This window comes from Parus major, chromosome 3 (assembly GCF_001522545.3).
Source record: "Parus major isolate Abel chromosome 3, Parus_major1.1, whole genome shotgun sequence".
NCBI lineage: Eukaryota > Metazoa > Chordata > Aves > Passeriformes > Paridae > Parus > Parus major.
In genome coordinates this window covers 107,001,973-107,029,823 of record NC_031770.1, presented here as the reverse complement: position 1 = coordinate 107,029,823, position 27,851 = coordinate 107,001,973, and the positions used below count along the sequence as shown (strand labels likewise).

The 27,851-nt window shown below is 39.9% G+C and overlaps 1 protein-coding gene across 2 annotated transcripts; it reads left to right on the top strand.

The window, feature by feature from the left end:
* OPN5 (opsin 5) lies at nt 1-26,639 on the top strand. 2 transcript variants are annotated; one of them, XM_033513091.1, is made up of 6 exons: nt 1-154; nt 7,826-7,945; nt 11,980-12,150; nt 14,557-14,891; nt 16,999-17,234; nt 18,482-26,639. In XM_033513091.1, exons 1-6 carry the CDS (start codon nt 16-18, stop codon nt 18,543-18,545), a joined length of 1,065 nt encoding a protein of 354 aa, XP_033368982.1. In that variant the 5' UTR covers nt 1-15; the 3' UTR covers nt 18,546-26,639. The 2 variants fall into 2 exon arrangements, with proteins under 2 accessions (XP_033368982.1, XP_015478871.1); XM_015623385.2 differs by lacking the exon at nt 1-154 and adding an exon at nt 5,314-5,597.
* The last annotated feature ends 1,212 nt before the right edge of the window (nt 26,640-27,851 follow it).

The window sequence follows — 27,851 nt, the reverse complement described above, 5'->3', positions numbered from 1 at the left end:
GGCACTTAACTGGACATGAGTGGGATGGCATCAGATCACAACAATTCTTCCCAGGAAGAATACATCCCACATTATCTCCAAAAGGAAGACCCTTTTGCATCAAAGCTTTCTAGAGAAGCTGACATCATAGCTGGCTTTTATTTGACAATAATTGGTAAAGATTTTATAATTGGTCTTTGAAATATGACTGTGCTGCTGCATTTTTGCAGGTCTCAGAAAGGAGGCAGAAACTTCTGTTCATCAGATGTGTAATTACACATTTTTTCATACTAGAAAGAAAAATCTAGGAGGGAGGAGAGATAATGTGTTAGAAATATGATGTCAACAGTTAATGTCAACAGCTAGTGCTGCTGCAGGTAGCCAAAAGTGACTAGCAGTAGATATTCCAGCAAAAAGTGAAGAAATATTCATTGTTTTTAATAACTGATAGTTTGCTACTCTGTACTTTAATTTGTCCCTGGGCAGAGTAGGGTTTCCCTCACTATGCATTGTGGGTTTTATGGCCTGTTTTCACAGCCTCTCTCATGAGCCTACACAGCAGGGAACACCCTCAGATGTGTTCATGTGACCCTTGCTCAGCTCCTGGCATCATCTGTCCTCTGTTACACATCATTTTGAGCAATATTTTCTGCCTAGCACCCTCCCCATCCTTTTTTGTGTTGGAGTTCTTTACAAGGTTCAAAGTGACTTTGCAAGCAGAATAAATACAATTATCTATTGCTTAGTGCACACCCATGATAGCTGGGACTGATTTCTCTTTAAAGTATTCACATGCTAAGGAGTTATCATTCAGCAGGAAAATTCTGGTCTCTGTTTCTTCTAGGGATAAACTGGGCCTTATTTTTGACAATTTTCCTTCTTTACTTTATGGAGGAGAACAGAGTTATGTCTTTTTGCATCCATAATAACCTCAACACCTGAGGGAATAGCATGAAGCTGAGTCAAGGCAGGTTTGGGTTGGATATCAGGAAAAAAATTCTTCACCCAGAGGGTTTCTGGGCACTGGAACAGCTTCTCAGGGCAGTGGTCATAGCACCAAGCCTGATAGAGTTCAAGAAGTGTTTGGGAAAAGCTCTCAGGCACATGATGGAATTCTTGGAATGGTCCTTTGCAGGGTCAGGAGCTGGATTTTGATGATCCATGTAGGTCTTTTTCATCTCAGGATATTCCATATTCTATATTCTATATTCTATTCTATTCTATTCTATTCTATTCTATTCTATTCTATTCTATTCTATTCTATTCTATTCTATTGTTCCATTCCATTCCATTCCATTCAATTCCATTCCATTCCATTCCATTCCATTCCATTCCATTCCATTCCATTCTGCTCCATTCTTCTTCATGTATTTTAAGTTCCTTTATGCTTTATGGCCTTAGATCACACAGTTTCTCACAGCTCAGCAGCTATTTTCTCACTAAATCTGATTTTGAGGACAGAACTGTTCTACAAAAAACCTGGGCTCCAGGTGTCAGATGTTGAAGACAAGGCTGAATACAGAGTGTACACTGATTCCTTGACGTTTATTTCAGTTTTGATTCATTGTCTTGTTCAATGAGTTGTGCATAAAATACCAAGATCTGTCAGTCAGTCCCACTTTTGTGTTTCTCTTTCACTACTTTACATCCCCCCATCTCCTCTGTCTTACTGCTTTTCCTCTGACTGATCTAACCAATGTAAACTTTTCCATAGTGGAGGTATCAGAGTTTTTATTACTATTTCCCTTCTAATTATGTTTCTGTTTATTTCTTATTTCTCTTCTGCTTACATCTTTATTGAAAAAATAATCCAGAGCAGCAGAGGTGACAGGTGGAGCTGTATCTCAGTACTGTTCTTGGTATTCCTACACTGTTTTGTAGGAATCATCACTTTTCACATATATATTTTTTTTCTGTTTGCTCTGCACACAGATGTCTTCACTGACCTATACAAAACAGCCCCCACTTTGGGTCTTTTTTCACTTGGTTAAGTAAACTTAGCTTTGATCCCAGGAAATATGTCTGATGGATGAATCCTCTCAGTAGACACCGTGTTGCCTTGTTATGTTCATTGTTTTTAGTGTAGATTTATCCTGTCCAAAAATTACCTGTCAGATGTGAAACATCTTGACAAATGCAGGCATAATCAAATTAAGGCAAGGAACAAGAATTAAAAATTTCCAGTGAAAAGCCAAAAGCCATCCATTAAGGCACAGACTTTCGTGAGCAATGTGAGCAAAATGAAATTTTAATTTTAAAAGGTCTCACAATCATTTTGACATTGAGCTTGTGAATTCATTGTATCCAGTGGCCTGGGCCAGGGTAGTTCAAGCCAGAGCTCTGCTGTATGTGTATGTATCTGTACACATCATATCCCACATTTAACTCTAAATTAACTTAATTTTTAAAGTGTGTGTTTTGCATTACATTTTACTTGGTTAATTGCTTTGGCCTTGTGTGCACAAACTTCAACAAACTTCAAAAAAGCAACAAACTTCACTGGTGGCTTTCATTAGAGACAATTATGGTCTTCCCATTTCCATATAAATGCTGTATTTGCATATTCCTTGGATCTATAGAATAAGGATTTTAGGAGAAAAAATCTTCAGTGGAATAATGGTTGAGCACAGGAATGGGGTACCCAGGGAACAGTGAAACCTTCAGCCCTGGAAGTGTTCAGAAAATGAGTGGAGGTGGCATTTTGTGGTATGGTTTGGTGGCCATGGTGGTGGTCAGTCAAAAGTTGGACTTGATCATCTTGGAGGTCTTTTCCAACCTAAGTGATTTTATGATTCCATGTATGTGTTTTTTTATTGTGACTTGTGATTCAGACTAAACCTGTCACATTTTTCCACTGGACTGCATTGCCTACTCCTTTGCAGATTCCTTCCAAGAAGTTGTGACCCCTCCTGAGGATGGCCTGTGGGGACATCCTGACAGCAGGTACAGGGAAGCAGACAAGGCTGGATCTTATCAGGAAACTCAGCAGAGCTTTTAGGGTCAGAGTGGTTGTACACCTCAAGTATTGCAATCTGAAATACAAAAAAATAATTGTTTTTTCTCTTTGAAGAAAACCAGGAGTCTTGACTAGTCTGATAAATTCTCTGTGAGTACATGATCCTTTGTCCTGAGTAGTTAATTTCCACATGTAGCTTTCTAATAGTCTGGGAAAAAAAAATCAGACAAAGAACATGGTTATAAGAATCCAGTTCTTTTGTCTTTGTCACTTCCCCCATCAGCATTTTCATCTCTGCCTTGATTGATTCACTGTACAGGCAGGTAGGGTGACAAACCACTGAGCTGGCTGTCAGCTGCTCTAAAACCCCTTGGCAAGTCACTATTGATTTACAAACTGTTGTGCACACTTCCTCAGCCTGTTATGAAACAGCTTAATTGAAAACAAAATCCTGAATTATTTTTTTTAAATATTATTTTTTCTGATGGTTTAGCACTGCTGTTAGGTTGGAGAAGTGGAAGTTTATTTCTCCAGCTGGCTACTTGTAAACAGTTTTCCCTCTCGCTGCAGGCTGTGTGCCTCAGGCTGGCTCTGTCTCTGCAGGTGTCACTTCTTTAGTTATCACACCCTTGGCTCTTTGTTTGTATATATGTAATGGGGCCAGGGTGCCATGGACAGTTCTCCTGGAAAAGAGCCTCTTTTTTATATCTGAAAAGTCTTTTCCCCCTGTTTTTAACCTACCAGAGCTGGGAACCTGCTCCAGCAAGGGCTTCAGCTGACTGCTGATAAAGTCATTTCACAACAGGAGAAATGCCTCATCTCAGGAGGTTATAAAGTTTTGATCACCAAGGAGTTAAAAAAAGATTCAGATAAGCAATCTTCAGATGCAGGCATAGACAAAAGGCATCACAAATTATCAAAGAATCCCTTCCAGCTATGGGATTAGGAGATCAGTGGGCTGGAGCTCTCTGAAACATTGACATTAATAATGAGCAGTGGTTTCAGAGCAACTTGGCAATTTCAGAGTTACTTGGCTGATAGAGATGTCTCTCTAGACTGCCAGTCAGTTGAAAAAGATTCAGGAAAATGTCAAATGCTTTCAAAAGGTATTTCAAACTGGATGCTGGCACTCTAGTTATCCTAAATATCACTGGAGAGGAAAATGGTATTAAGAGAAAGAAGGATTAAAATATATGAAAAATGCTCGCAGCATTGAGATTCATTCATTCAGCTGCAAGGAAGAAAATGACTCATATGAATACCTCTATCTGTTTATAATTCTGATTAAATTTACAGAGCCACAAAAGTAGGTTGTTCTTAAAATTTAATTCACCAAGGGTGAATCAAACTTGATGAGAAAACCTAAGATCAATAATAAGGAGCTTCTGTCCTGTTTATTTTATAAAATAATATAGAAAATAATATTGTCAATATAAAAATAAAAACTTTCCAGTAAGTGTTGCATTTAATACAGAAAAATTCAAAATCAAAGTATTTTTCTCCTGAATTTGGTGAACTTTTGATTTCTCGGTCACTCATATTTCTTGATAAATAATTTGGTTTTAGCTTCTGGGAGCGATTTCTCTCTCTGTCTCATGGATATTCTCTGGTTGGGTTTCTTGATTTTGTGAGGACAAAGCACCCTTGCAAGGGAATACTGCCATTGATGGACCAGTGTAAATAATAAAATACCCATTTAAATATGGGATTATTTATTACTGAATTACCAAATTAATCACTAAATAATTAAATTCCCATTTAATTACTGAACTTCATTTTCTGAGGTCTGGCCTGCCAGAAGACTCAGATGAAAATTACAGGGTATTGAAAGGTACAAGATTTGGAGAGTAAAACATTGCTGGGAGGCTGGAGGGTTCTGGGGCCTTCTGGAAACAGAGATTGCCCCAGCAGAGCCCCGTGTGCAAGGCAGCACAAAGGGTGATTTGATGGTTATCAAGAGCAGAGTTGGGTTGTTTATTGACTCGATCTGCTCGAGTGTGGCCTGGCCAGCTCAGTGATGAGGTTTCTCTTCACTTGAGTTTGGAGCCAGCATATGTTTGTGGGGTTCACTGATTTTCTTCAAGAATCCAAGTCTATAGAGTGAATAAAGAAATCAGGGGGGGACTCTCTCTCTGGTTTGCATTCCACAGTTTATTTCTGTGAAGGGGAATCCAAAGGGCGAGAGAACAAGGATTTGGGGTCTGGGGGTCTCTTTTAATAGGGTTTCTCGGAGGGAGGGAACATCATAGAGAGAGCCAATTATTTTTCTCAGTTAGTACATCTTACAAACTTTCTACAAATCAAGGTTACACACGCTAAGATAAGAAATAACAGACACTAACTTCTTCAAATGCCCACAAAGGTGTAGGAGTATTCTTCACAGAGGGGCAGAGGGGGAGAGAGGGGGAGCTTGGTTTCCTGGCAGCACAGGGGGGAAAGAAAGGGAAGGGAAGGTAAGCATGCCCTCTCAGCTTCCATAGCTCACAGGCATTCTGGGACAGGAAAATAGAGTTACAAACTTCCGTGTTGGAAAGAAGGGTCTCCTGGGCTAAAGAAACTTCAAGCAGCTGGAAATGCCAGCAGGGTCCTCTCTTTACTCTATCCGGCCTCTGCCGTGGGGCTGAGGAGAGAAACTTCAGTAACCGTGGTGACTTGATGCCAGGTAAACAGGAGAAAGAGAAGCTGGGTGGGGGCGTGGGGATCACAACTAAAAGATGGGAAAAGATACATTTCTAACTATCAACTACAACAGTTTATGACTTTTCTTTGGAGCAGTGTGATGAGTTGGCCTCAGCAGGGAGCCAAGCACTCAGGACAGCCCTCAGAGCCGGACAGGGAGGAAAGAGGCAGAGAAATGTCGAGTTGTTCACGGGGGTCTCCAGGTCTATAAAGATGTTTATTGTATGAATGTATCAATCTCGAAGGCAAAGAGTTCAGAGAATTAAAGTCTGTGCTAAAAGCTTTTGGCATAAAGTCCCCAATTCCGAGCAGCAGCTACCCAGGAGTTTCCTTGATCCAGGCCCCAGAAGCAGCTGCAATTGTTCTTCTTCTCTGGGTGAGGATGATGATGGTGCTGCTGCTGTTCCTCTTCGTGTGTGCATGTGTACACAGGGATAATACAGGGGATTAAATTAGTAAATCATCCAGTCAGCTAAAAACATGACTCTAAAACATTCTTTCTACACCAGTCTAAGCTTAATTCTAATTTAAAGTCAGTCCTTATTAGCAGTCTAATTAGCAGCGTCAGTCCTTACCTAAAGCCTATGTATGGAGCATTATCTGTTTATGTATTTAGTTCTATCTGCTCTATCTAGAAATGTAAGTTATATTCTTCCAGTGTTTTCATTGTGTCTAGGACTAAGTTGAATCTATGAAAGGTATAATTTCTGAACTTTAAACTAGGCCTTAGGGCTTTTCCCAAGCTAACACAGCCTCTTAAGGCACTTAAGCTATATTTTTACTTACTTAAAACTAAAACCTACACTCTTATTTCATGTCTATGTGGTTTAATATATTTTAATACTTTTCTCTCTCTCAGGGACTCAGAGAGGTTTTTATTTCAAATTCCAACAGAGAAAACGCAGTGAGGATGAAGACAGGGTGTGGATAAAGACAGGAAGATCCACTCCCAGTTAGTGCAGTGGGCCAACAGACTCCTTGAAAAGAATAAATTCAGAATCATGGAATCACAGAATGGTTTGGGTTGGATGGACCTTAAAGATCATCTCATTCCAACTCTCATCACGTGGTTCCAACCCCCAGAGCTTAATGTTTAATTACTGATTTAGGTAGTGAGAAAAAAGGTGTCAAACCTAAAATTCTTATGGAGATCACCCTTCCTCACCCTTTAAACCTAAAATACTTATTGAAAACACCCTTCCCACACCCTTCCCTGGGCTGAACTCCTCTCCAGAGTTTCCCTCAGTGCTGTTGTAGGTCTCCTTTGGGAGGCAAGGGCTGCACAGTCACTCTTTGCTCTTCACTCTTCTGCATTTCCCTCCTCCTTAAGTGTCTCCCCTCTTCTCGTGTGAGGCTCAATAGCCCATGGTCCCTTCGGGTTTTTCACCTTCTTGCTCCAAGAGAGGGATGATCTGTGTTGTGCTGTGTTTCCACAGCAAAAATCTCACTCTGACCTTAAACTCTTTAAAACATGAATTAGTGAAGGCACATTTTCTTTAAGGGAACTGGAAACCCCACAATTTTCTGTACTGGGGAGATAAATTCCATGGCAGATGAACCACTTGCAGTGCTGGTACCTGCAGGTCTTTGGGTGATGATATGGGAAAAATATGTCAGCCAATATGAGAAGGATCCCATGCACTGAGTTCCACCTGGAAGTTAAAATCAGATTAATCAGATTTATTTTGTAATTTTTCTTTCCTATGATAGAAATAATTTTTAATGTAAGATTTAGGACTTGATATTAATATATTAATTCAAATGAAACTGTAAATTTATCCTTCAACGTCTGATAAGAGTATTTAATAAAGCTGAAACTGCTCAGATTCTGGTTCCTGTGATTACAGAGAGCTGAATTGCGTTCTCATGGCTGTATAAATGTTTGAGTGAGAGCTGGGCTGGCCAGAGCAGAAGGATTCTGGGGTTTCTGTTGTGAGATTTCCATCGATGGCTGTGCAGGCTCAGGTGGTGGAAGCAATGCCCTGCTGCAGAGGGGAAAACAGCATTTGCTGTGGGAGGGATGTGCCTGCACTTGAGGTCTCTGGGAGCTGCACTGTGACAAGAGGGGATCAGGTTTCAGAGTAAAATGCCCAGCCTTAGGGACCACAGCTTCAGGCTGCAAGTATCAGGGAATTTCATAAGGAAGATGGAGTATTGCTGGTTTTGAAGATGACTCTAGTTTGAATGTTATTCTATTTTCCATTATTACAGGGATCCTTTCAACTCTGGGGAACGGGTATGTTATTTTTATGTCCTCAAAGCGAAAAAAGAAGCTGAGACCTGCTGAGATAATGACTGTTAATTTAGCAGTGTGTGATCTGGGCATTTCAGGTAATTTAATGTTTTTATTTTCCCTTCTTTTTACTATCTCACCATTCTGCCTGGCAGCAGCAAGAGACATTCCTCTGGAAGTCATGGGAGCACCAAATGCCTTTTGCTGCCGATATTTCTGCTCTATTATTTGCATGTAAAGAATAGAAGAGGACTGAAAACAACATTCCTGAACAGCTTGGTGGGAAGAAATGAACAGTACAGAGGAAAAATTAGGGTTGATTTTATCAAACAGGCAGAGCTCCTGTCCACCCCAGCACTGGGCAGGTGTCCACAGGCAGCTTCCATGTGCACCCTGGCTATAACCACAAAATACCTCGGATTACAGGTGCAGAAAATTATGTTTTCTTGCCATAGGGTGAAATAGAAAGGATCCAAATGCCTCAAAAATACACATTTTGCCAAATAATTGGAAAATGCCAGTGGCCATCACCCCATCAAAGCTAATGGCCAACCTCCTTTGTCTCTGGATCAGGAAAAGTAAGCATTTTTGTCAATCTGTAGAGTATGAGCCAACTGGGAGGATTTTTTGTTTCACCCCCTTGTCTGGATGTCCTGGCATTGGAGGAGGGAGCTTTGGAGAGGTTTATCCAGAGTTGCAGAGATGGTTGTTTTGGCTTTTGACATGAGTCTAATTCAGCTGCTCATGGGTAAATACAGAAAAAGGGATGGATGTCCTTTAGAAAAGGATATTTTGGATGCCAGGGATAACAGGATCCAACTAACCATGGGATCTCCCCTGTGCCATATAAATGGAATTATATTCTCATGCTTGCAGGGTCATCTGTCCCCAATGTGTTATATACACTGGGACCTCTGCCCTCTGCTCCAGTGCAGCCTTTTCCTACCCTTGTCTCTGCCAGATGCTTTTGCCCTCATCTAAATGCCAAAAATATCAGTGAAAAATATAAAATGATGGCTCCCAGCCTCCCCAGGCTGATGCTTGTTTGAGCTCTCACAGAACAAGACCAAAGATCTGCTCATCCCTGTGGATTCCAGTGATTTTGGTCAGTAAACATGGACTTCTGAAGGAAATAATAATTCAGTAGAAGAGAGATGTTGGTATGAATATCACTGCTACCACACAGAGAAATCCCAGTGATCTCTTTGGCATTTCTGTCATGCACACACTACTTCCATCTCTCAACACTTAGAAGTTCAGGGAAAACCCAGAGTGGCTTTTCTCTCCCCTGTGATATTCCCATTTCCTTGGTGTTTTAAGAATCTGTATTATGAGGCTCATATTAGTCACTCCAATGAGAAAGAGTGTTTCAGGAGAATTTCCCCAGCTTTATATTCTGAATATTGCCCAGAGAAGCCCCTGGATCCCTGGAAGTGTCCAGGGCCAGGCTGGATGGGCTTGGAGCAACCTGGGATAGTGGAAGGTGTCCCTGCCCAGGGCAGGGGGGTTGGGATGAGATGGTCTTTGAGATCTCTTCCAATCCAAAATATTCTGTGATTTTATGATTCAATGAATTTAACAGGAATCTCCTAACCATAAAAACTGTGTGTCCCAACCATTCAAAGTTCAGCTTGTTTGGGACCCCTCTTAGTGTGAGGGCTGCCAATGTCTCTGTTCAGGTCTGTCACCAGTGCACCACCTTGCTTTCTTCCATGGGGAGTTCAAGATATCTGGGATTTACATTTTGGAATTAAAAATAGTGATTGCCAGAGCCATGCTTGATTTTCTCACTTCTCTATTTTTTTATTTTTTTTTTTTTTTAATTAATGGAAGGTGCTAAGTTGATAAATGTTATGGGTTCTGTCTGCTGGACAAACTGAAGATAGGATTTTTTTCCGCAAAGTCTTCATATTTCACACACTTGTCTTAACAACATTTTGAAGAGTTCTGCTTCCTGAAGATTTCCACAGGGTGGCAGCAGCCCCTTGCTCAAACCTGCATCAGCCTCTTTTTGCACTGACACCGTGCTCTGGGCTGCTTTGAGTCCTGCAGCTGAAGAGAAATTTGATTTTGTGCATAGAAATGTGCCAGCCTTTAAATCCATCAGTCACTTTTATGCCTAAAGTTGCTGACTTGATTGTTAGCACATAACCTAGACCTTGTCATATTTAATTTTTTTCTTGAAACCTTAATCCTTGAGGTCAGCTTTTGCTTGAAAAATCAAAAGTGCATTTATTCTGCTTGGAGAAAAGCACATCATGCATTGATCTGGGAACATCCTGCAGGTCCAGGCAGAACTTCACTTACAGGCTTAGGCTGAAGGAAAGTAACTCAAAAATACCTTTTTAAAAATGCATCTGATTTTGAAGGGTTTTAAATCCTGATGCTTTTGGCATAGAAGATGGAGCAAAGGCAATTTTCTGCTAGATTTGGTTTTGGAGGAAATACTTTAATTTTCTGTTAAGAATGAAAAAAGAATGCATGGTTTTACATCAGTTCAGTGTGAAATGGAATGTTTTTAGGAAAAATATTTTCCTACATATCACTTCAAGAAAATAGAGATTTTTGTCTTGTTTTCTATGAATAGGTTGCTTTGTGGAAATGCAGTTTGCAAGACAATTTTTGCCCTTTTCATAAACCAATTCACTGAGCTTCTGTGACATTACAAACACTGTAGTTCAGCCAGGGAAACCAGCCCAGGGAAGCTGAGGTGTTTTCAAGTCCTTGAGGTGCTCGAGCTACTCCTGTGCAGGAAGGAACACAGTCACAGGAATGTGGAGTTCAATATTTAATGTTGTTTGAATGTTGCAGTTGGCATGTACAGGCCTGGAAGAATTTAAGATCAGGCTGGTAAGTAAAACTGAAATGTTTGGAAAACAGATGTCCCTAGATTATAAATTTTTGAGCTTTCTGTTCCATTAAAGTTGATTTTTTTTCTTTGCCTAAATTTAGACCAAGAAAAAGGTAATAATTAGGAGAAAGAGGTGATTTCCAACTAGATAATTACAATTTTTAAACTTTCTCTTTGTCACAATACTTACAAAGGATATGGAAAATGTAAACCTGCTTTAAGGTGAGAATGGAATACCATTTGACCAAACTTCACTTCTTCCATAATTCAGCATTCACTTTTACCTGGAGAGGAATGAGCTAAAATGCCACTAAGAGAAAGCCTCAAAAATGATTACTCATTTCCCATCTCTTTGGGGAAGCTTAGAATGTTTTGATATTTTTGTGCAGTCACTTGCTAGGAGGCACCAGAGAAATGTGTGACGTGGAGAGGAGCTGAAACCACTTCTGCAGCTCCAGTCCATATCTTTCCTTCCCACCTAACACTTTACCTCACTGTGTATCCTACTGCTGGGCCTTGACAGGTTTGAAAAAGTCCTTTTTGAAGGCAAATTTCTTTACCTTGTGTGGAAGACACCCAGTTGGTTACAGGGATGTAGATCTGTGCATGTTTCAAGCTCTGACTCACCATCACCCATCCTGTTTAGGTACTGGCATGTGGATTTAACACATCCTCTGAAGGTTTCATGATGAGAAGAACCTGCCTATGATTAGTTCCAGAGTGGTGGTTTTCCTCTGGTTCCTGTGGTTTATAGTAAAGCACCTATTTCCAGCCCTTCTGCAGACTTGGCTCATGCTACCACATGATGGGTGCCCTGGGATCTAGCTACAGCTCTCTTAGGCTCAGTCCTGGCTGTGGAGCGTTCACAAGCCGTGGAATCACAGAATGCTCTGGCTTGGAAGCACTTCATGGTCTTTAGACCATCTTGTTCCAACCCCCTGCCATGGGCAGGGACACCTTCCAGTGTACCAGGTTGCTCCAAGCCCCATCCCACCTGGCCTTGGACACTTCCAGAGGTGGGATATCCACAGCTTCTCTGGGCAGCCCATGACAGTGACACCAGCCTCACAGTAAAGACTTGCTTCCTAATATCCCATCTAAATTTACCCTCCAGCTTAAAGTCACCACATACTGTGCCTGAAGCCCTTTCTGCATGGTGCAGAGCATTTTTAAGGGTCTAAGTTTTTTGCAAGGGATGGGGTTTGCTTTTCTGATACAAGGAGGTTTTCTCAAGGATGGATTTTATCATTCTCTTCATGCCATTCTCTTCTCCTTTTGAAGTTGTAGGCAAACCCTTCAGCATCATCTCCTTCTTTTCCCACCGCTGGATGTTTGGGTGGATAGGCTGCCGCTGGTATGGCTGGGCTGGCTTCTTCTTTGGCTGTGGGAGCCTCATCACCATGACAGCTGTCAGCCTGGACAGGTACCTGAAAATCTGCCACTTGTCCTATGGTAAGAGAAATATGTATCTATATATAGGTAACTATATTATCTGTGAGTGCAGAAAAGCTCTATTAAGTGCTATAGTTCACTACACTGACATAATAATTAAGCTCATCAGAATACTTTTCTTAAATATAGAGGGGAGTACACAGAGGAGAGAAACGTGTTTGCATGATCCAAGAAATCCCAGTTAAATTCATTTTATTAGACATAACACCTTTGCTGTTGTCCCTGTGCTGTCTGCTTAAGCCATGAGTTTTTGTAACCCCTCATAGACAAATCACTTTATGTCTATCAAGACCCATTAGCATTAACAGAAGTAAGTACTGCACATATTGCAGGGTCTTATGGAGCAACACATAAAAATATTCCTTATTAGATGCCTAAATTCCTCTGCAGTGTGTGACAAGCTATTTAAAACACCTGAGAGATTTGGAAGGGCAATAAGTCATAATGTGAAATAGTCTCTCAAATATGGAAATGGAACCTGAGAGGATGAAATGAATTTAGCAGTGTAAGGTGCTACCACCATATCCATCAATATCTTGTACCTCTGGAATATGATGTATTTTATGCTTCATTCTTTCCAGTCAAATGATATTGTCACAGTTTAGAAAAGATGTTCTTGAACCCTGAGGGACTAAATTCCCATCCAAATACAGGGAATGCTCAAGGTGACTTTACAAGTAATAAACAGCTTGCCCATGTGACTTGAGGGACACAACAGATTTCTTTATAATGACATAAAATATCGATCATGTGAAGCTGGAAGGAATATCTGCAGCTAGGAAGTGTAAGTAAGCCAGTCTGTGTGAGCAGATAAAAGCTGTGGTGCAGTGCCAAGATGTCCTATCACAGACCCTGATGTGCCCATGGGAGTACAGAGGTCTCCTTCGCTGAGTTTTAGATACACCAATAATATTAAGCAGGATTTCAGTTCTTTCCATAGAAGCCTTCTCAAAATAATTCAGTGGTAACCCAAATCACAGACAATTTTTCACAGAACTGGTGAGCTGAAGTGAATATGTAATGGCTGACTGTACTCATGCCACCAGCTGTGGTGTTTAACATGACATCTTAGTTCACAAGACAGAAAATGATTCAAAACCTTTATTCTCACATGTTCTGATCATGGTGGTCCATAGAAGATGGAGAGCACTAAACAAACATGCTTATCATCCTTAGTCTAGGTGGTTAAAAACTGTTTCTCTTTTAATACTTATGATATTGCTGCTTTGTTTGTCCACCCCTGAGCACAACAAACCAGCTTTCTGTCTCTCAGCCATCACACATGAATACATCATTTGTCAGGCAATGCTCATTTTCCTTCCAGTGACCTGGACATGTAAAATCAGCTGGGAAGGGATGCTGGAAACATGAAAATTACAGGTGTTTCTTTTTTTGGGTTTTAAGTCACTCTGAAACCCTGAAGAAATCTCCTTAATGTTGGAGTGAAATGAGTGAAAATCATTTCTGACTCACTCCCCTGTGAGTCAGAGGCTACAAATGAGTTGGGGGTTCCAAGATGTTGTCCAAGGTGTTATATCACCATATTCTAAGTTTCTGCAAAGTTGAAGATTTAAATTTGTTAGTTCTTTCTGGTAGGTTGAACAGGTAGTTGATGATGAAAACTCTATAAACTGGAACTTTTCCCAGAAGAATTAAAGCTGTATGAAAGATAAGCAGGGAGACAATGTTCTCCAGGAATTCTGTTTGCATTTAATTAAAAAAAGGAGCAAAGATACATGAAAACATGTATTACACATAATTCTGACAGGACAGCTATGGTGGTTTTCTGTACTGGAAAAGAATGAAAAAGTAAAATTAAATCTTAGATATCTTATTTTCACTGTAAAGCCTTGTTTTTCAGTCACTGAGTTTAAGCTTTAGTCGGGTAACATAGGAGATAAAGAATAGGAAAAATCCTAAGTTATATTAAAGAATTGGAATTACATTAAAGAATTGAAATTACGGGAGAAATTCCTGCAACTGTTGCTGAGCTGGTTTGGATTTCTTTAGTTTGGACTCCTCTCAGTTGTAATTCATCACAAATTAAAGCAAATATACGAAATAAGGATAGGTGGAGCCTTCCATGTGAGTGTGCCTATGTCTTCATGAGGCACCAGGTGAGCTCAGGGTCACTATGGACACCTCCAAAGAGCTAAGATGAACACCACAGAGTTGTTGTCAAACAGTCAAGCAAATTCATATTTCACAGAATCATAGAATGGTTTGGGTTGGAAGGGAGCTCAAAGACCATCCAGTTCCAAAAGCCCCACAGGGACAGCTTCCAGCTAGACCAGATTGCTCAGAGCCACATCCAGCCTGGCCTTGAGCACTTCCACGTGACATGACATATTCCATCGTGCCAAACACACCTGGACATCAACTTGTAACTCTTGAATTTTCTTCCAGGTACCTGGCTTAAGAGGCACCATGCATTTATCTGCCTGGCAATAATCTGGGCCTATGCTATGTTCTGGGCTACAGTTCCTTTTGCTGGGGTGGGGAGCTACGCCCCCGAGCCCTTTGGGACCTCCTGCACTCTGGACTGGTGGCTGGCACAAGCTTCAGTGGCTGGACAGGCCTTTGTTCTGAGCATCCTTTTCTTCTGCCTCCTGTTCCCAACTGCGGTGATTGTGTTTTCCTATGTGAAAATAATCTTAAAAGTCAAATCATCCACCAAAGAAGTCGCCCACTACGATACCAGGATTCAGAACAGTCACATTCTTGAAATGAAGCTGACCAAGGTAGGTAGGAACGTTTTCCTCAGTTTGCTGTGTTGGATCATAGAAGCAGATTTGGAGACAATGACATGATGCTCTGAAGGTGGTTTTTTGTAGCTTTCTCCCCTGTTACTGTCAAGATGGGGAAAAAACAGGAGTGGAGACATAATTCTGTGATTAGGGCACTTGGGTCACTGAGATGATGATTCACCCTGAAGCTCTGCCACAGCTTTCCCTTATGACTTTACAAGTCATATCATCTCCCTGTGGCCCTGCTCTCCATAAAACACCCTTTGCTTTCAGAAACAGATGTAAAGGGTAATTTAATGTTTGATGTTCATAGGAATTATAACAGAAAACAGATAGAGAGCAGATTATTGAAGTAGGGAAATAAAATTTTCAGACAGTTTACGTTACTCTGTTAATGAAGATATAAACCAAAATTGGTCCTGTGACACTGCAATTGTTTCTATGCAAATAATTTACCAGTTAGGCTCAGCCATGAAGTGCTGATAAAAATGCTGAAGTGCTAAAATTAATTTTCCATCTGAGATCAAATCCTGTTTTCTTTTTCTGAATGAATCTATTTTCTGCAGCGGAGACAACCATGATCCTTGATACTGGTTATTGTGCCAGGAAATCTCTCAAAAGAAAGGCTTGTATTGAACAAAATCAGATTCCTTAGCTGTAAAAGAGTCACCAACCTCTGTAAGCCATGCCAAGAGTGAAACAAGCAGCAAGCTTTGCTTGGCTGATCAAATTTTATTACAATATTTGTGAGTTGAACTGAGAGTTATATAACATACATCAATAAGGGACATTATGTCTAAACATATCTGAAAATCTCAGCTATGTACCTGCACAGCCAGTGCTGCCAGTACAGCTGGTATAACTGCACTTGCATTTCAAAAGGATGTTTCAAATTGTAACTTTTTTTGTGGTTATTCAGCAAATTTCCTTTGAAGGTCAACATAAACTTTTGATTTGAGGCTGCGGATTTTTTTTTTTTTTTTTGTTATATTGGAAGAATCATGTAAAACTTCAATGTGATCTGAGTCACAACACCAGTAATTTTCCCTCCTTTCTTGGATATAAATATAAATATGGAAAATTAGTGTACCTTATAACCCATTTGACCCCACAGCACAATTTATAACGAACAGGCTGTGTTTGAGATCCTGGGCTCACCTGCACTGTTCTTTCAGTGACAACAAAAAGAAAGAGACAACAAAAAGAACAGGCTACAGGAAAGGTTATACAATGTCCAAACCCCTTGTGCTTCCTGGTGAATTTTTTTGGTAATCTAATCCTGCTAATTGCCTTATTCCAAATGGGTGCACGTGTGCTGCTACCAGTGTGGATGGAGCAGTAATCTGTCAATGGCAGCAGTATAAAGGGAGATGTTTTTCAGGATGTATGAGGCATGGCATCATTTGAAATATCAGGCTGTGACTGAGTGCAGACAGGCTGGTTCAGGGAAAGTATTTTGGCCCCAAACAATTTTGCTTTGGTATTTATATTAAACTTTCTTATGGTTACATTTTCTCACATTACATGGAGGTCAACTACTAATCTACCAGGAACTCATTTATCAAAACTAAAATATTTAACATAAATTTGCTTTTTAAAGTAGCTACACATTCTAATGGAGTACAAATCCATGATATGGGTTAGGAGAAATAAATCTAGACATTTTACTAGCATTCTTACTCTCGGTTAAATTCTCAGTTTTCAAAAGATCCTTTTTTACAAAAAGATCTTCAGGCTCTGCTATTATCAGTATACTATGCTAAAAAGGAGATTCTGTGTTTCAAAAGGAATTCTCTCCTTAAATAATTTGAATTCAATATTGAGCTATTATTATTTTCTGAACTCTCTTTTAGTTTCCTCATATTTAGTCAGACTTCACTGCATTTTTAAGGGTCTGATAGCAGACTTATTAACTGTTCTGTGTCAGGCAGAAGAAACACAGGCAGGAGATAAAGAGGCAGATTTTGTTCATAATGTAAATTTATATGAAAAAGCAAGTCATCATTTTCCTTTTCCATTCAGTGGAACACAATTCCCTTGTATTCTGCCTGGCTCTGACTCTTCAGGATAATCCCCACTGTCTCTTTTCTGCTCTCACAAGGTGGCAATGTTGATCTGCGCAGGGTTCCTCATTGCCTGGATCCCTTACGCCGTGGTCTCGGTCTGGTCAGCCTTTGGACGGCCGGACTCGGTCCCCATCCCGTTCTCAGTGATCCCAACACTGCTTGCAAAGTCAGCAGCCATGTACAACCCCATCATTTACCAGGTCATTGACTGCAAGTTTGCCTGCTGCCGGTCAGGAGGGCTGGAGGCCAAGAGCTCTTTGAAGAAATCAAGGTAATTTCTTCTTTGGGGAGTAGGATACCATTAAGAACATGATGTTCCAAAAAGTACCAAAGTAAGATCTACCAAGAATCACTGCTCATTGAATCTTATTGTTTGGTTTTGATTTGGGATTTTTCTTGACATGAGAATTTGTAAAGTGACTGTAGGTGAGTAAGGAGAAGCAGGAGGACAGTCCTTATTTTTAGATCCAGCTGCAACTCCACTGATACAGTTTGGAAAAAGAGTCCCATTGGTTTTAATGGGTTTTGGGTCAATCCTGTCTTCCTAATTCTTTTCTTTCACATCATCATAAGAACTTCCTCCAGAAGGTGTTGATGACTTCTATTGCCAGTGAAACAAATGGAAGACAATTGTGTTAATTCCTTCTGTACTCAGCCTGTTAATGCTATGCCTTTCATCATAAATCAGCACTGAATCAGCAGGGAGAGACAATAGTTCCCCAACCACCCAGCACTTACCATTCATACCAAGAAAACCAACCTCAAACCAGACAAATCAAAGTGTAATTGTCTCATAAGAATGTCTCTTTTTTTTTTTATTTGCAACCTTCAGGCAAAATTTGTGCTGCACACCTGTAGAATTCCTGAAAACACTAATTATGCTCTTGGTGTATAGTTCTGTATTATGGCAGACAAATACCTTACTTTTGTGCCTGAATGAGATAATGGTGGATGTTAATCTGACAGTGTAGACTGTCACAAACACCACACCACACATAAGTGTCTGTGAAACAATAGAATTGCAGTAATTTGCTTCAAAGACCTAAAACATAAGTGCCTCAATTGAAGCATAAAGGACCATTTTATTATTCATATTATTCCCTTATCAATTCCAGCATTTTTGCTGTTGCTCAGTGAGTCAATCATGAACTTCCACAGCTTCTTGTAGCAGATCGTTCCATAATCTTGCACTGAGATTCATTTCATCTGCAGAACATACAGAGTTTATATATGCTGTGAATGTCAGACATGTTGAATTTATAGTTTGCCAAAATCCCTTCTGTGGTTTTAGTCAAATGGGACACAAATTCAAAGTAACTTCCAGTGGATTTTTGGTAGCTGGATTTGTGTTTAACATCTGAAGGAGATCTCACCCAGTGCCTCAAGCTGAATGCAGGCTGGCTTCTCTTGGCCTGTGCAGTGAACAGAATAATCTGGAGGAATCACTTCCCAGATGTAGGAACTTAATTTCCAGCTTGGTGTGAGCAAAATGAGCATTGTTCCCTCTCTGCCCCACAGGACATACACAATATCTGCACCCAGAGACTCCACAGCGATGAACGAAACCCAGCTGGAAGCATGAGGGCTCATCTCACTTACAGCAAGTGAAAACCTGATGGCAAACCACCCTACTGGCTCAAGCCCCTCTTTCTGTAAATGAATTAAAACGTGCTGACAGGTTTATTTTGCTCCCTATTGCTATGTGCAATGTACAGTTCTTTCCATCCTGACCAAAATTGTGCATTGGGAAAATATTCTAAGGACTCAGAGGAAGAAGAAACAGAGAAAATTTGTTTTTTATTGAAAATTTTCCTTCACTTCAGATATTTTAGAATGCCCTTTTTTAGCTCTTCTTAGCACTAACAGAAATGATAGTTTGGGCAATATTTTCTCTCAGGGGAAGGAAAGTATTCATAAAGGCCAGTTTTAATTTACCAAAGCTAATCTCCCTAAATTCCTGCTGCAGTCACTGGAGACCTGGAGCACGAAGGAAAGGATTCCTTAGAGGACAAATCTGAGTTGGAGCTTCTCTTCTCAGGGCTCTGAATTACACAGTGGGGAAATATTAGCTGACTGGATTTCCCTGGTGAGCATCTCTCCAAATCATGAGGCTACAAGCTGTGTTAAACCCACTTTGACTCAGTCCTTCAATATTCAGAAACATTTTGATTTTAGTCATGGCAAAGTCAGAGGTGCCACATTCATATACAGGATCACTTTATGAGATATAAAATAATCATTACTCAGTTGTGAATGAAAGGGGAAAGGTCTCTTTCTCAAATTGTAGATTAATTTAGGAGTTACAAATAACTTTGTAATAAAAAAGCAGAAGTGAAATTAAGTCAGCCCAAGCCAAACAGAGCAAACCATTATTTTACACATTTTTATCATTCTCTGGCCAAAATTACAATGAAGTGTGTTGGAAATAAGCAGAAAGATTCGATAACTGAATTTTTCACTGTGTATTTTACTCATCACAATTCTTTATGAGATCAGTTCATGAGATATAAAATGGCAAAATGTTCCTCAATCCAAACCATGAAAAAAAATTCAGAACTGGTGTGTTTGTGAGAAGGGTCACAGCACTGGTAACAGAGGAGCCTTTCCAAAGTGCAGCTGCAGAGTAATTTTTAATCACTAAGTCCTGGAAGGATGAGGATTAGTAACTATTTGAGAGAATAAAGTTCTGTAAGTTCCGAATGCATTCAACAGAAAAACAATGTGTCTTGAAAAGACCTGCAGAGTAAGGCAGCCAAAAAACTTGTCTTGGATAGGAGCCATAATTATTCTTATTATCTCCTTTTTCTCCTTTGGATTTATCTTAAAGTGGAGGCATCACTACAGATCAAAACCAAGCATTTCAGTGAAAGCAGAGTTTTAATTCTTAAAATAATGATTTTGATGTTTCTCTATAATTTTATTTTTCAAGAAGGATATGATTTTATTAAAAATAAGTTAATTGCAAATCAAAGAGTCTCCCACACATATTTCTGCTGACTATTAAAAAAACCCAAAGTTTCAAGGGCAAAGCTTTCTTCTGAGTTGTTCCTTTAAGGAAAGAAAGCATTTGTGAGTTTCAATTACTTTCCTGTTTAATATTTCCTGTTTAATGTTAATTCAGAATTGTGTTTAATACACATTTTCTGCAACACTGAACTGAACTTCTTTTGTAGCTGATTCATGGTGATGTTAATATTGCTTTATACAATAACATTACAAAGGTTTAATCTGATGTTTGTTGGCATGTCCCAGAACTCCCATTCTGCAGTTGCTATTTTATCAAATGATATTCAGACCATGTAGCAGAATTTTGTTGATTTTTCCTGAAGTATTGTTTCCTCTGAAATGTTTTAGCAAAAGAAGTTTGAATAAAAAGGAAGAGAACTTGCAGAGGTACTGAGTTGCTGTGCTACCTATACATTGCTTTGTATTTTCCCCCAGAAGTCGAGTTCTTTCATTTTAAAATACCTTTCAGCATAAAACAAACTACTTTCTTAACTACAGTTGCAAACTGTGCCCACAAATTGATCCAGAGCATCTTTTACAATATCTGCAGACTTGGTTATGGAGATATTAACATGCTTGCCTGCATCTTCCTGCAGCTTTTATTACTTTCTTCATTCAGGCAAACTTCTTTGTATCTTTAGGTGTTTATCATAACTAAAGTGTGATGTAAATCAGAACAGTGTCCCTAAAAATGAGATTAGCTGGAGCAACACTGTTGGTAAAACTGTAGGAATTGCTGACTACTCTGGCCAGATTTAGGGGTAAATCAACTCACAGTTTGTGCATCAGCCCTTCCTCTAATTTAAATTCAGGAAGCTTTTCTCTTTATTTGATAAAATTATGTACTTTCCTCAGAATTGCTGCTGGGTCATCCCAGAAGTGTATACACACTTGTGGTAGGATGAATTTTATATTTTTAAAGAGTGTAGGATGTTTTTGGATTTGTTACATAGTTGGATTCCACTATAACAAATGTACTAGATACATGTGCTACCTAAAGAGTTCAGAGGTTTAGTAAGCCCTAAATATGAACTTCCAGAATAATGATAAATGTGTTTCATATGACTTAAAGATATTTATTTTCACATTATTGAAATTTATTTATTTTTTATTCAGTGCCATAACTATTCTTGTCTGAAAACTCTGTTTTGCCATGGCTGAACAATATCTTGCCCTAGGAGAAAGTTTAGGATTCCAGCTTGTGCAGGAGTTAGAGACAAGTTTATCCTGAGCATGTGTTCAAGTGAAAGATGTTCCCCTGAACCAAGCAGGACATGCACATTTTGGCATGCAGTGCTTAATTTAAATGCAGAATCTGAACATTGGAGCAAATGGATCTCATTGGGTTCAGTGACAAAGGAGAACTGGAGCACTCTCTTTGTTCACCTGTATATAAAGCAGCTCACACAGTTTCTGCTCTGTTTGGGATCACAGTGGTAGAGGAATGAGGGGTCATTATGGATTCACATGTTCAAGGTCAGCTTTGAATTGATTTGAAGGTTGGAGCCAGATGGTTCTAAAGATAATACTTTGCCACTGATGCTCAGGAGAGAGTTTTTCCCTCTCCCTGTGCTGAGGTTGATGATTATTATATAAAACTGAGATATGTAAGCTTGGTCTGAGGTCATCAAAAGACCAAATCTCTCACTTTCCTCTTTTCTTCTAAATGTTTTACAAATTTCAAATGTATGCCATTTTGTGATCTGAGCTTTGTCAAAGCACCAACAGTGTAAAACCTACTCAGTGTGATGAATGAGTAAGGAATATGACTCTGAAGGAAGATTTATTTATTGCTTTTTCAATATTTCATCCTCCTTGTTATTTTAAGGAATTTCCTCTTTTTGTGTGTAAACACTAAACTAAATGTTTTTCAATGAAAATAGTGTCATCAAGAATAATAGATATAAATGAAGATCTTTTATTATGTAACCTTTGTGCACATTCAGAGTGGGCTGCCAAGAGGCAAAATTCTATTTGAATTCGCTGTTCATGGCTTGAAGGAAGTAATTAACACAGGCTAAGACTGCACTTAGATAATGAGCTGACCTGGACCCCAAGATTGAGAGTAAGAGAGTAGTGAGAGCAGTATTGTACTTTGAAGCAATAGTGAAATTACGCAAAGCATGAGGACATGGAAATATTTATTTGTCATTTTCAGTCATAGATGAAGAATGACTTTAAACCTTCTGCAGACTTGGAAATCTGTTGACAATGAAGAAATATCAAGATTTAAAATGCCCGAAGAGGCTCTTGAAACAGGAGATTTAAACAAACTTTTATGACAGAAGTTGGAAAAAATAAAGTACTAAAAATGGAAGTTATGGTAGTGGGATTTTGGAAGACAGTAGAGATCATTTGTCCATGCAGGTGAATGCAGCTGTAGCAAATTTTATTTCTAGACCTGTAATGAAAATTAAAAGAACCCAACCTAACAAGTGACTTGTTAAAAACATTTTTCACCCACGGCACAAGACTGCTGAGAGCAGAAGATTTTTGGCTTTATGGCGTTGAAAGTGAAAGAGAAAATTAATGTGTCTTCATATGAAAAGAATGGGATTAATGAATGACAGGCACAATGATAGTGAATGGAATTCCTTGGTGGAACTTTTCCCTTGGCTGACAATATCTTTTAGAGGCTGTTCCACCTACACAGGGTATGGGGTGTTCTTGGTCATGAGAATAAATCTGAATAACTGCTAAATGACCAGGCACTTATTTCTCCTGTAATTCTGCATTATTCATTTTATGTTTGTGTTTCCACCTCCTCTCCCCACCAGGGAACTTTCAGACACATCAGTCTGCATCCCTCAGGAAAGCTGCTTTGGCATCTTTTTAGTCACATTTCCCAGCTCAGGATGTCCCCACGTGAGTCTCATCCTGGGTAAGAAGCTCTTGGCCAACGATGTTCACCATAACAGTGATTTCTCTTCTTCCCTCCTCTCAAAGAAGGTTTGGTTGGTTCCCCCCCACCTCTGTATTTTCCCAGGTTTCAAAGGCCTTTGCAGGTCTCTGGGCCCACAGAAGAACACTTAGCAGCCTGAAACTAGATTCTCTGGATAGCTGCTGATGAGCTCCACCATTTCCATCACCATGTTTACACTGTTCTGCAGCTCTTGGCATCCCATACTGACCTTTTATCTACATGCTTTGCTTTTCAGGATATTCTATTCAGGATTTCAGCTCATATTCTCCTTCACTTGGAACATGGTGCCCACGGTGAGGGCTGTTTTTTAACTGTCTGGAATGATCTTCACTTCCCCAGTTATGCCTGTTTCACTTTGCAGCTGGGGGAGAGGGTCTTGGACATATAAGCCAGAGCAAAACCTCCTGAAATACAAGGTGTAGTTACAGATTTTCATGCTCTCATTACTTCTGAACTCACAGGATGCCTCACTAGTTTTGAATAAAGAGCCTTTTCCAGTCACTGACTGCAGTTTTGTGTCTCAGTGGCATAGAAAAGAAAACCCATCTGTTTTGTTAGAGATCTGTTCTGAGGGACACATTCAGTATAAAATCAGGTGAGTGCAACAAATGGATGAAAGCTCCTGATAAAGGTTTGGTAGGTTCCCTGATTCAGTAAGATGGTCATTGTTCTGTAATTTGGTTGTAACACCTAAAGGGAGTTTTGGGAGTCAGTCTCCTATTCTCTGTGGAATATAGCTAAGAAATTTATGAAATAACAAGTAAACATTCATTGCACTGACCAAAACCTGACATTGCACAGAACAATTTCAGGTATAGATTGTGGATACATGTGTGGTACACAATATATTTTAAATTATAATGTTTACATTGCATAAAGCATAATCTTACAATAGTAAAAATATGAAACATTTAGGAAATAGGTATGAGTAGAAAATAGACAAAATAGACAAAAAATACAAAAATAGAGATGGGAAGATCTTCTGCTTTCTAAAAGGGGATACACAGAGGCTCACCATCCTAAAATCAGAGGCAGGTGTGAAAGTCTTGCTCTTTCTGCACAAATCTTGCAAAACATGTCAAGGAAGGGATCTTCCCTTAGGGTTTTGCATCCACAGAGTCAGTCTGTAACACCAGAAAGGGTTTCCTTGGAGCACTGAAGATCTCTGTTCCTGAACTGCAAACAATTATGGATTATGGATTATGGATTATGGATTATGGTGGATTGATCAGTGGCTGGAGAACCTGCCTGTCTGTCTGCAGTTCTGTCCCCAAAGCTAAGGGAAGCTTTAGAGAAGGTGTAAAGGCACTTCTTTCTCCTGAAAAAAATGATAATGTATAAGCACCAGAAACAGAGGTGAGGGGGTGACGGGGTTAAGCAAAATCGTCTAAAAGAGGAAAGGTCAGAGAAAATGATATCAGTCTATAAATATCTTTGAGAGAATAAAAATGTAAATGAAGGGAGTTATTCACAGTCTCAGAAGGTGAAAGAAGGAAAAATTAAAGCTGGAAGTTAAGGCAGGAAAAGCTGGAATGGGATTTTCTGAACTACAGGAACATTCAGGCTTTGGAAGAGCTCTCAAGCGGAGAAGTTGGGACATGTCTAACTGGATACTCAAGAATAGATTATTTAATCTACTAACAAAAATTGTTAAAAATTGGCAATACTTCTAAACAGCCATTTTTTAATCCTGACATCTGAATTTCTGAGGATTTTCCTAATTTAAACACTATTAGGAGCTCACCTTAGGAGCTCTGTGCTGCTGAAGCAATGAGTGCTGACCTTGCTGTACAGACAGCTGGATCGTTTACACTGGAACTGGCTTCAAAAGACCCCTCACACCGTGAAACTTCACTTCTAATGAAGTGATTTCAAAATCCAAAGTTGGTGCAATGCAGTGTCATGTGCAGATGCAGAGTTAAACTTTATTATGAAAGAAATAGCTTTGCTTTCACTGTTACTCGATGAGCTTTTTGGAGAGGTGTCATTCTGCAACACTTGCAGTTCAAGCTGAAATAAAGTGCTGTAATTACTGCCATGGACAATTTGTTGGAATAAAATATTTTCAGCTGCGCTATTTAGCTTTTGAGAACATGATAATAAATCTGGAATCCCAGAGTCATTAAATTAAAATACACCAAACAACAACAGGGAAATTACATGAGAAAATTACCTTCAGAAAAAACACATATTAGTGATTTGTGATCTACATTTTCATTCTTAGGAATTTTATTTCTAATAGAGTTAAATTTACAAAGATACCAAGAGACTTTTAGTGATACTGACCCAAAATAACTACGATATGATTGTTATCTCAAGGCTTAGGTGTATTAATTGTATGGAAATATATTTCTATTACTGAAGGTTTGTCCTACTAAGAAATAATTTCAAGTGTAATTTTTTGTGTAAATGTGCTGTATTTATAGTTTCAGTTCATTGGCAGTAGGATTGCATTCACATTTAATGTCCTGATGCTGGTCTATGCTTAATATTGTAGAGCAAGAAATCACAGACATGTATTAGAGAGATTTCTGTTCTGTTTAGGTGATCAGACCCTTCCTGCTGAAAATATGTGCACACCTGCGTGGAAGTCCATGGTCTACGTCTCTTTCCAGTTTCTAATGTAAAAAAGAGATCTTGTGTTTCCTTTGCCTTGCTCATCTCCCACCACAGCAGCCTTGTTGGAGTTGTACCTGGGTAACAAAACCCACAACAGCCAGTCCAGGTCCATAGGGAAAAGGGAAAGGAGGGGAAATGTGGGCTCTTTCTCAGTTAAAAATGAGATTAACCAGGAGCAACCCCACCAAATTCAGCGTACTGCTCTGCAACTGTGATAGAAATGAAAGGAGAAAATATCTTTTCAGTGTTATGAGGCCCAAGAAATGCCAGATGCACTGACCACTGTCAGTACCATTTCTAGCAGCAGAGCTGATTCTCCAACGCTGATGTAAACACCTAGACCTTGAGCTAGGATGGTCCTTTTTGCTAAGGACACCTACTGACTGCACTGAAAATGTAACTTGGATGGTAGCACAAAGGTGAGGAAGGCTGAAGGCCAGTTTGCACCCAGCTTTGAGTGATTTTGGCTTCCTTCATGTTCTGCTTCATTGTAGTCCTTAAAAATGCACTTGACATTCCCAGTGACCCACAGGAGTGCACAGCTGGAGTGTCAGTCTTGGCATGCTGGTGTTGTAAGCAACATTCAAACCTGTAATAAACTAATATAAAACTTCCTAGAATATTTATTACTGAATTTTTTCAGCACTTTGGAGCTCAAAGTGTAGTGGAGGATCTGAGTATGGTGATTAATGAACCTCAGAGGTCAGAGCAGTGGGAGAGTTCATTAACCACTGTGATTTTGCAAGTCATGGTATAAAAGTCAATGTTTTGTGTCCATCAATGTTTCCAACACGTTGTGTGTCTGTGCAATGTCCTGGAACTGCAATCACCAATGTAAGAGAAAATTTATGGAGCGAGCCTGTAAATAACTGTGTAAGTTCTTCAGTGGTGTTGCTGAGTTAATATGTTATTAATATATAACACTGTGTTATGAAGCAGTAAAGAACCTCACTTACTGGCTGCACTTAACATCAGGGGACACTTCACTGTCACTGTGTTGGAACAACAGTGGTGATTTTCATTTTTCTGTGTTCTTTTTATTCCCCTAAACACACAACCAGATGGATGACATCATGGGCAGACTTTATTTTCTGCACTTTGTTATCTGAATGTGTTTTCAAATAAAGCAAGAGAATGGATCAATGCTGTTACCTGTGGTTTTGTCTTGGGTTTTGATCACAAAATTGTATGTTTTTACATCAAGGCTGCTTTTGGTGCCATTTAACTGCAATCCTTAACCTGCACTAGTCTGTAGTAAAATTCTTTGCTCTGACTGAGGGTAGGTTTAGATTAGAGAACAGGAAGAAATTCTTCCCTGTCAGGGTTCTGAGGCCCTGGCACAGGGTGCCCAGAGAAGCTGTGGCTGCCCCATCCCTGGAAGTGTCCAAGGCCAGGTTGGATGGGGCTTGGAGCAACCTGGGACAGTGGGAGGTGTCTCTGCCCAGGGCAGGGGAGTTAGAATTGGGTGATCTTTAAGATCCCTTCCAACCCAAGCCATTCTATGATTTTATGTCTTGAACATCTGCAAAATGTGTGTGGGGGCCATTTCAACCTAATGAGAAACAAGCAAAACCTCCACTTGAGAAGCTATTTGTAGATAATATTATTAGAATCATTCTCTAAATAAAGGAAAAAATACTGTCTCCCACCTGTTTTCTCCCCAACCCCAAAAGACAATTGGCAGCTCTGGCTAAGGGTTCCTACAAATCAAAGTTTGGGAGTTGCCATAGTTTGGGCATCCTGACCCACTGGAGTGCTACCTGGACAGGCTTTTAACCTGCTCTAGTCTGAGAAGACATCAAAGTGAGATGGTCTCCTTCTTGCTTGTAGTTTTTTAGTTTCTAGCTAATAGTGCTGTGTTCTTCTCTGAGACATCTGAGAAGAGCTGGAAACTGGGGAGAAAGATTCATCCTCTTTTTTCTGTTCATCTGGCAACAGGTGCACAGTGGAAAACCTTTCCAGGCAGTGCTGACAGCAGGCACAGAGATAGAAGCAGGTGGAGGCTTTTGCTCCCAGACTCATCCTGTCCCCCTCAGCAGTAACCTGGCTGTAAATCTGGCCAGCCAAGGCTCAGAAACTGCAGATTTCATCAGTGCAAACCTGAGTGCTGGGTGGTATTGACTGGACTTGGCAGTGTTTCCATCCTGTTTTACTCTGCCCACACAGCTAGCTCAGGTACAGTAAAAAACTTGGTAGGAGGAGCAGGGATTGAGCTGGGAAAGAGTGCCAGGCTGCTGCCAGGAGTCCTGGCACACCACATCTGCACCAGATGTGCACAGCTCCAACACACTGTCCCAGGAAATGACAGAAGAGGGAAAGAACTGCTGAAGGGCAGCAAAA

Excerpts from the sequence above, each read along its gene's own strand:
- OPN5 (XM_033513091.1), top strand. The coding sequence starts at position 16 with ATGAGTGGGATGGCATCAGATCACAACAATTCTTCCCAGGAAGAATAC. Across the intron at positions 155-7,825 it reads CTTTTATTTGACAATAATTG|GGATCCTTTCAACTCTGGGG; the intron begins GTAAAGATTTTA and ends CCATTATTACAG. Across the intron at positions 14,892-16,998 it reads TTGAAATGAAGCTGACCAAG|GTGGCAATGTTGATCTGCGC; the intron begins GTAGGTAGGAAC and ends TGCTCTCACAAG.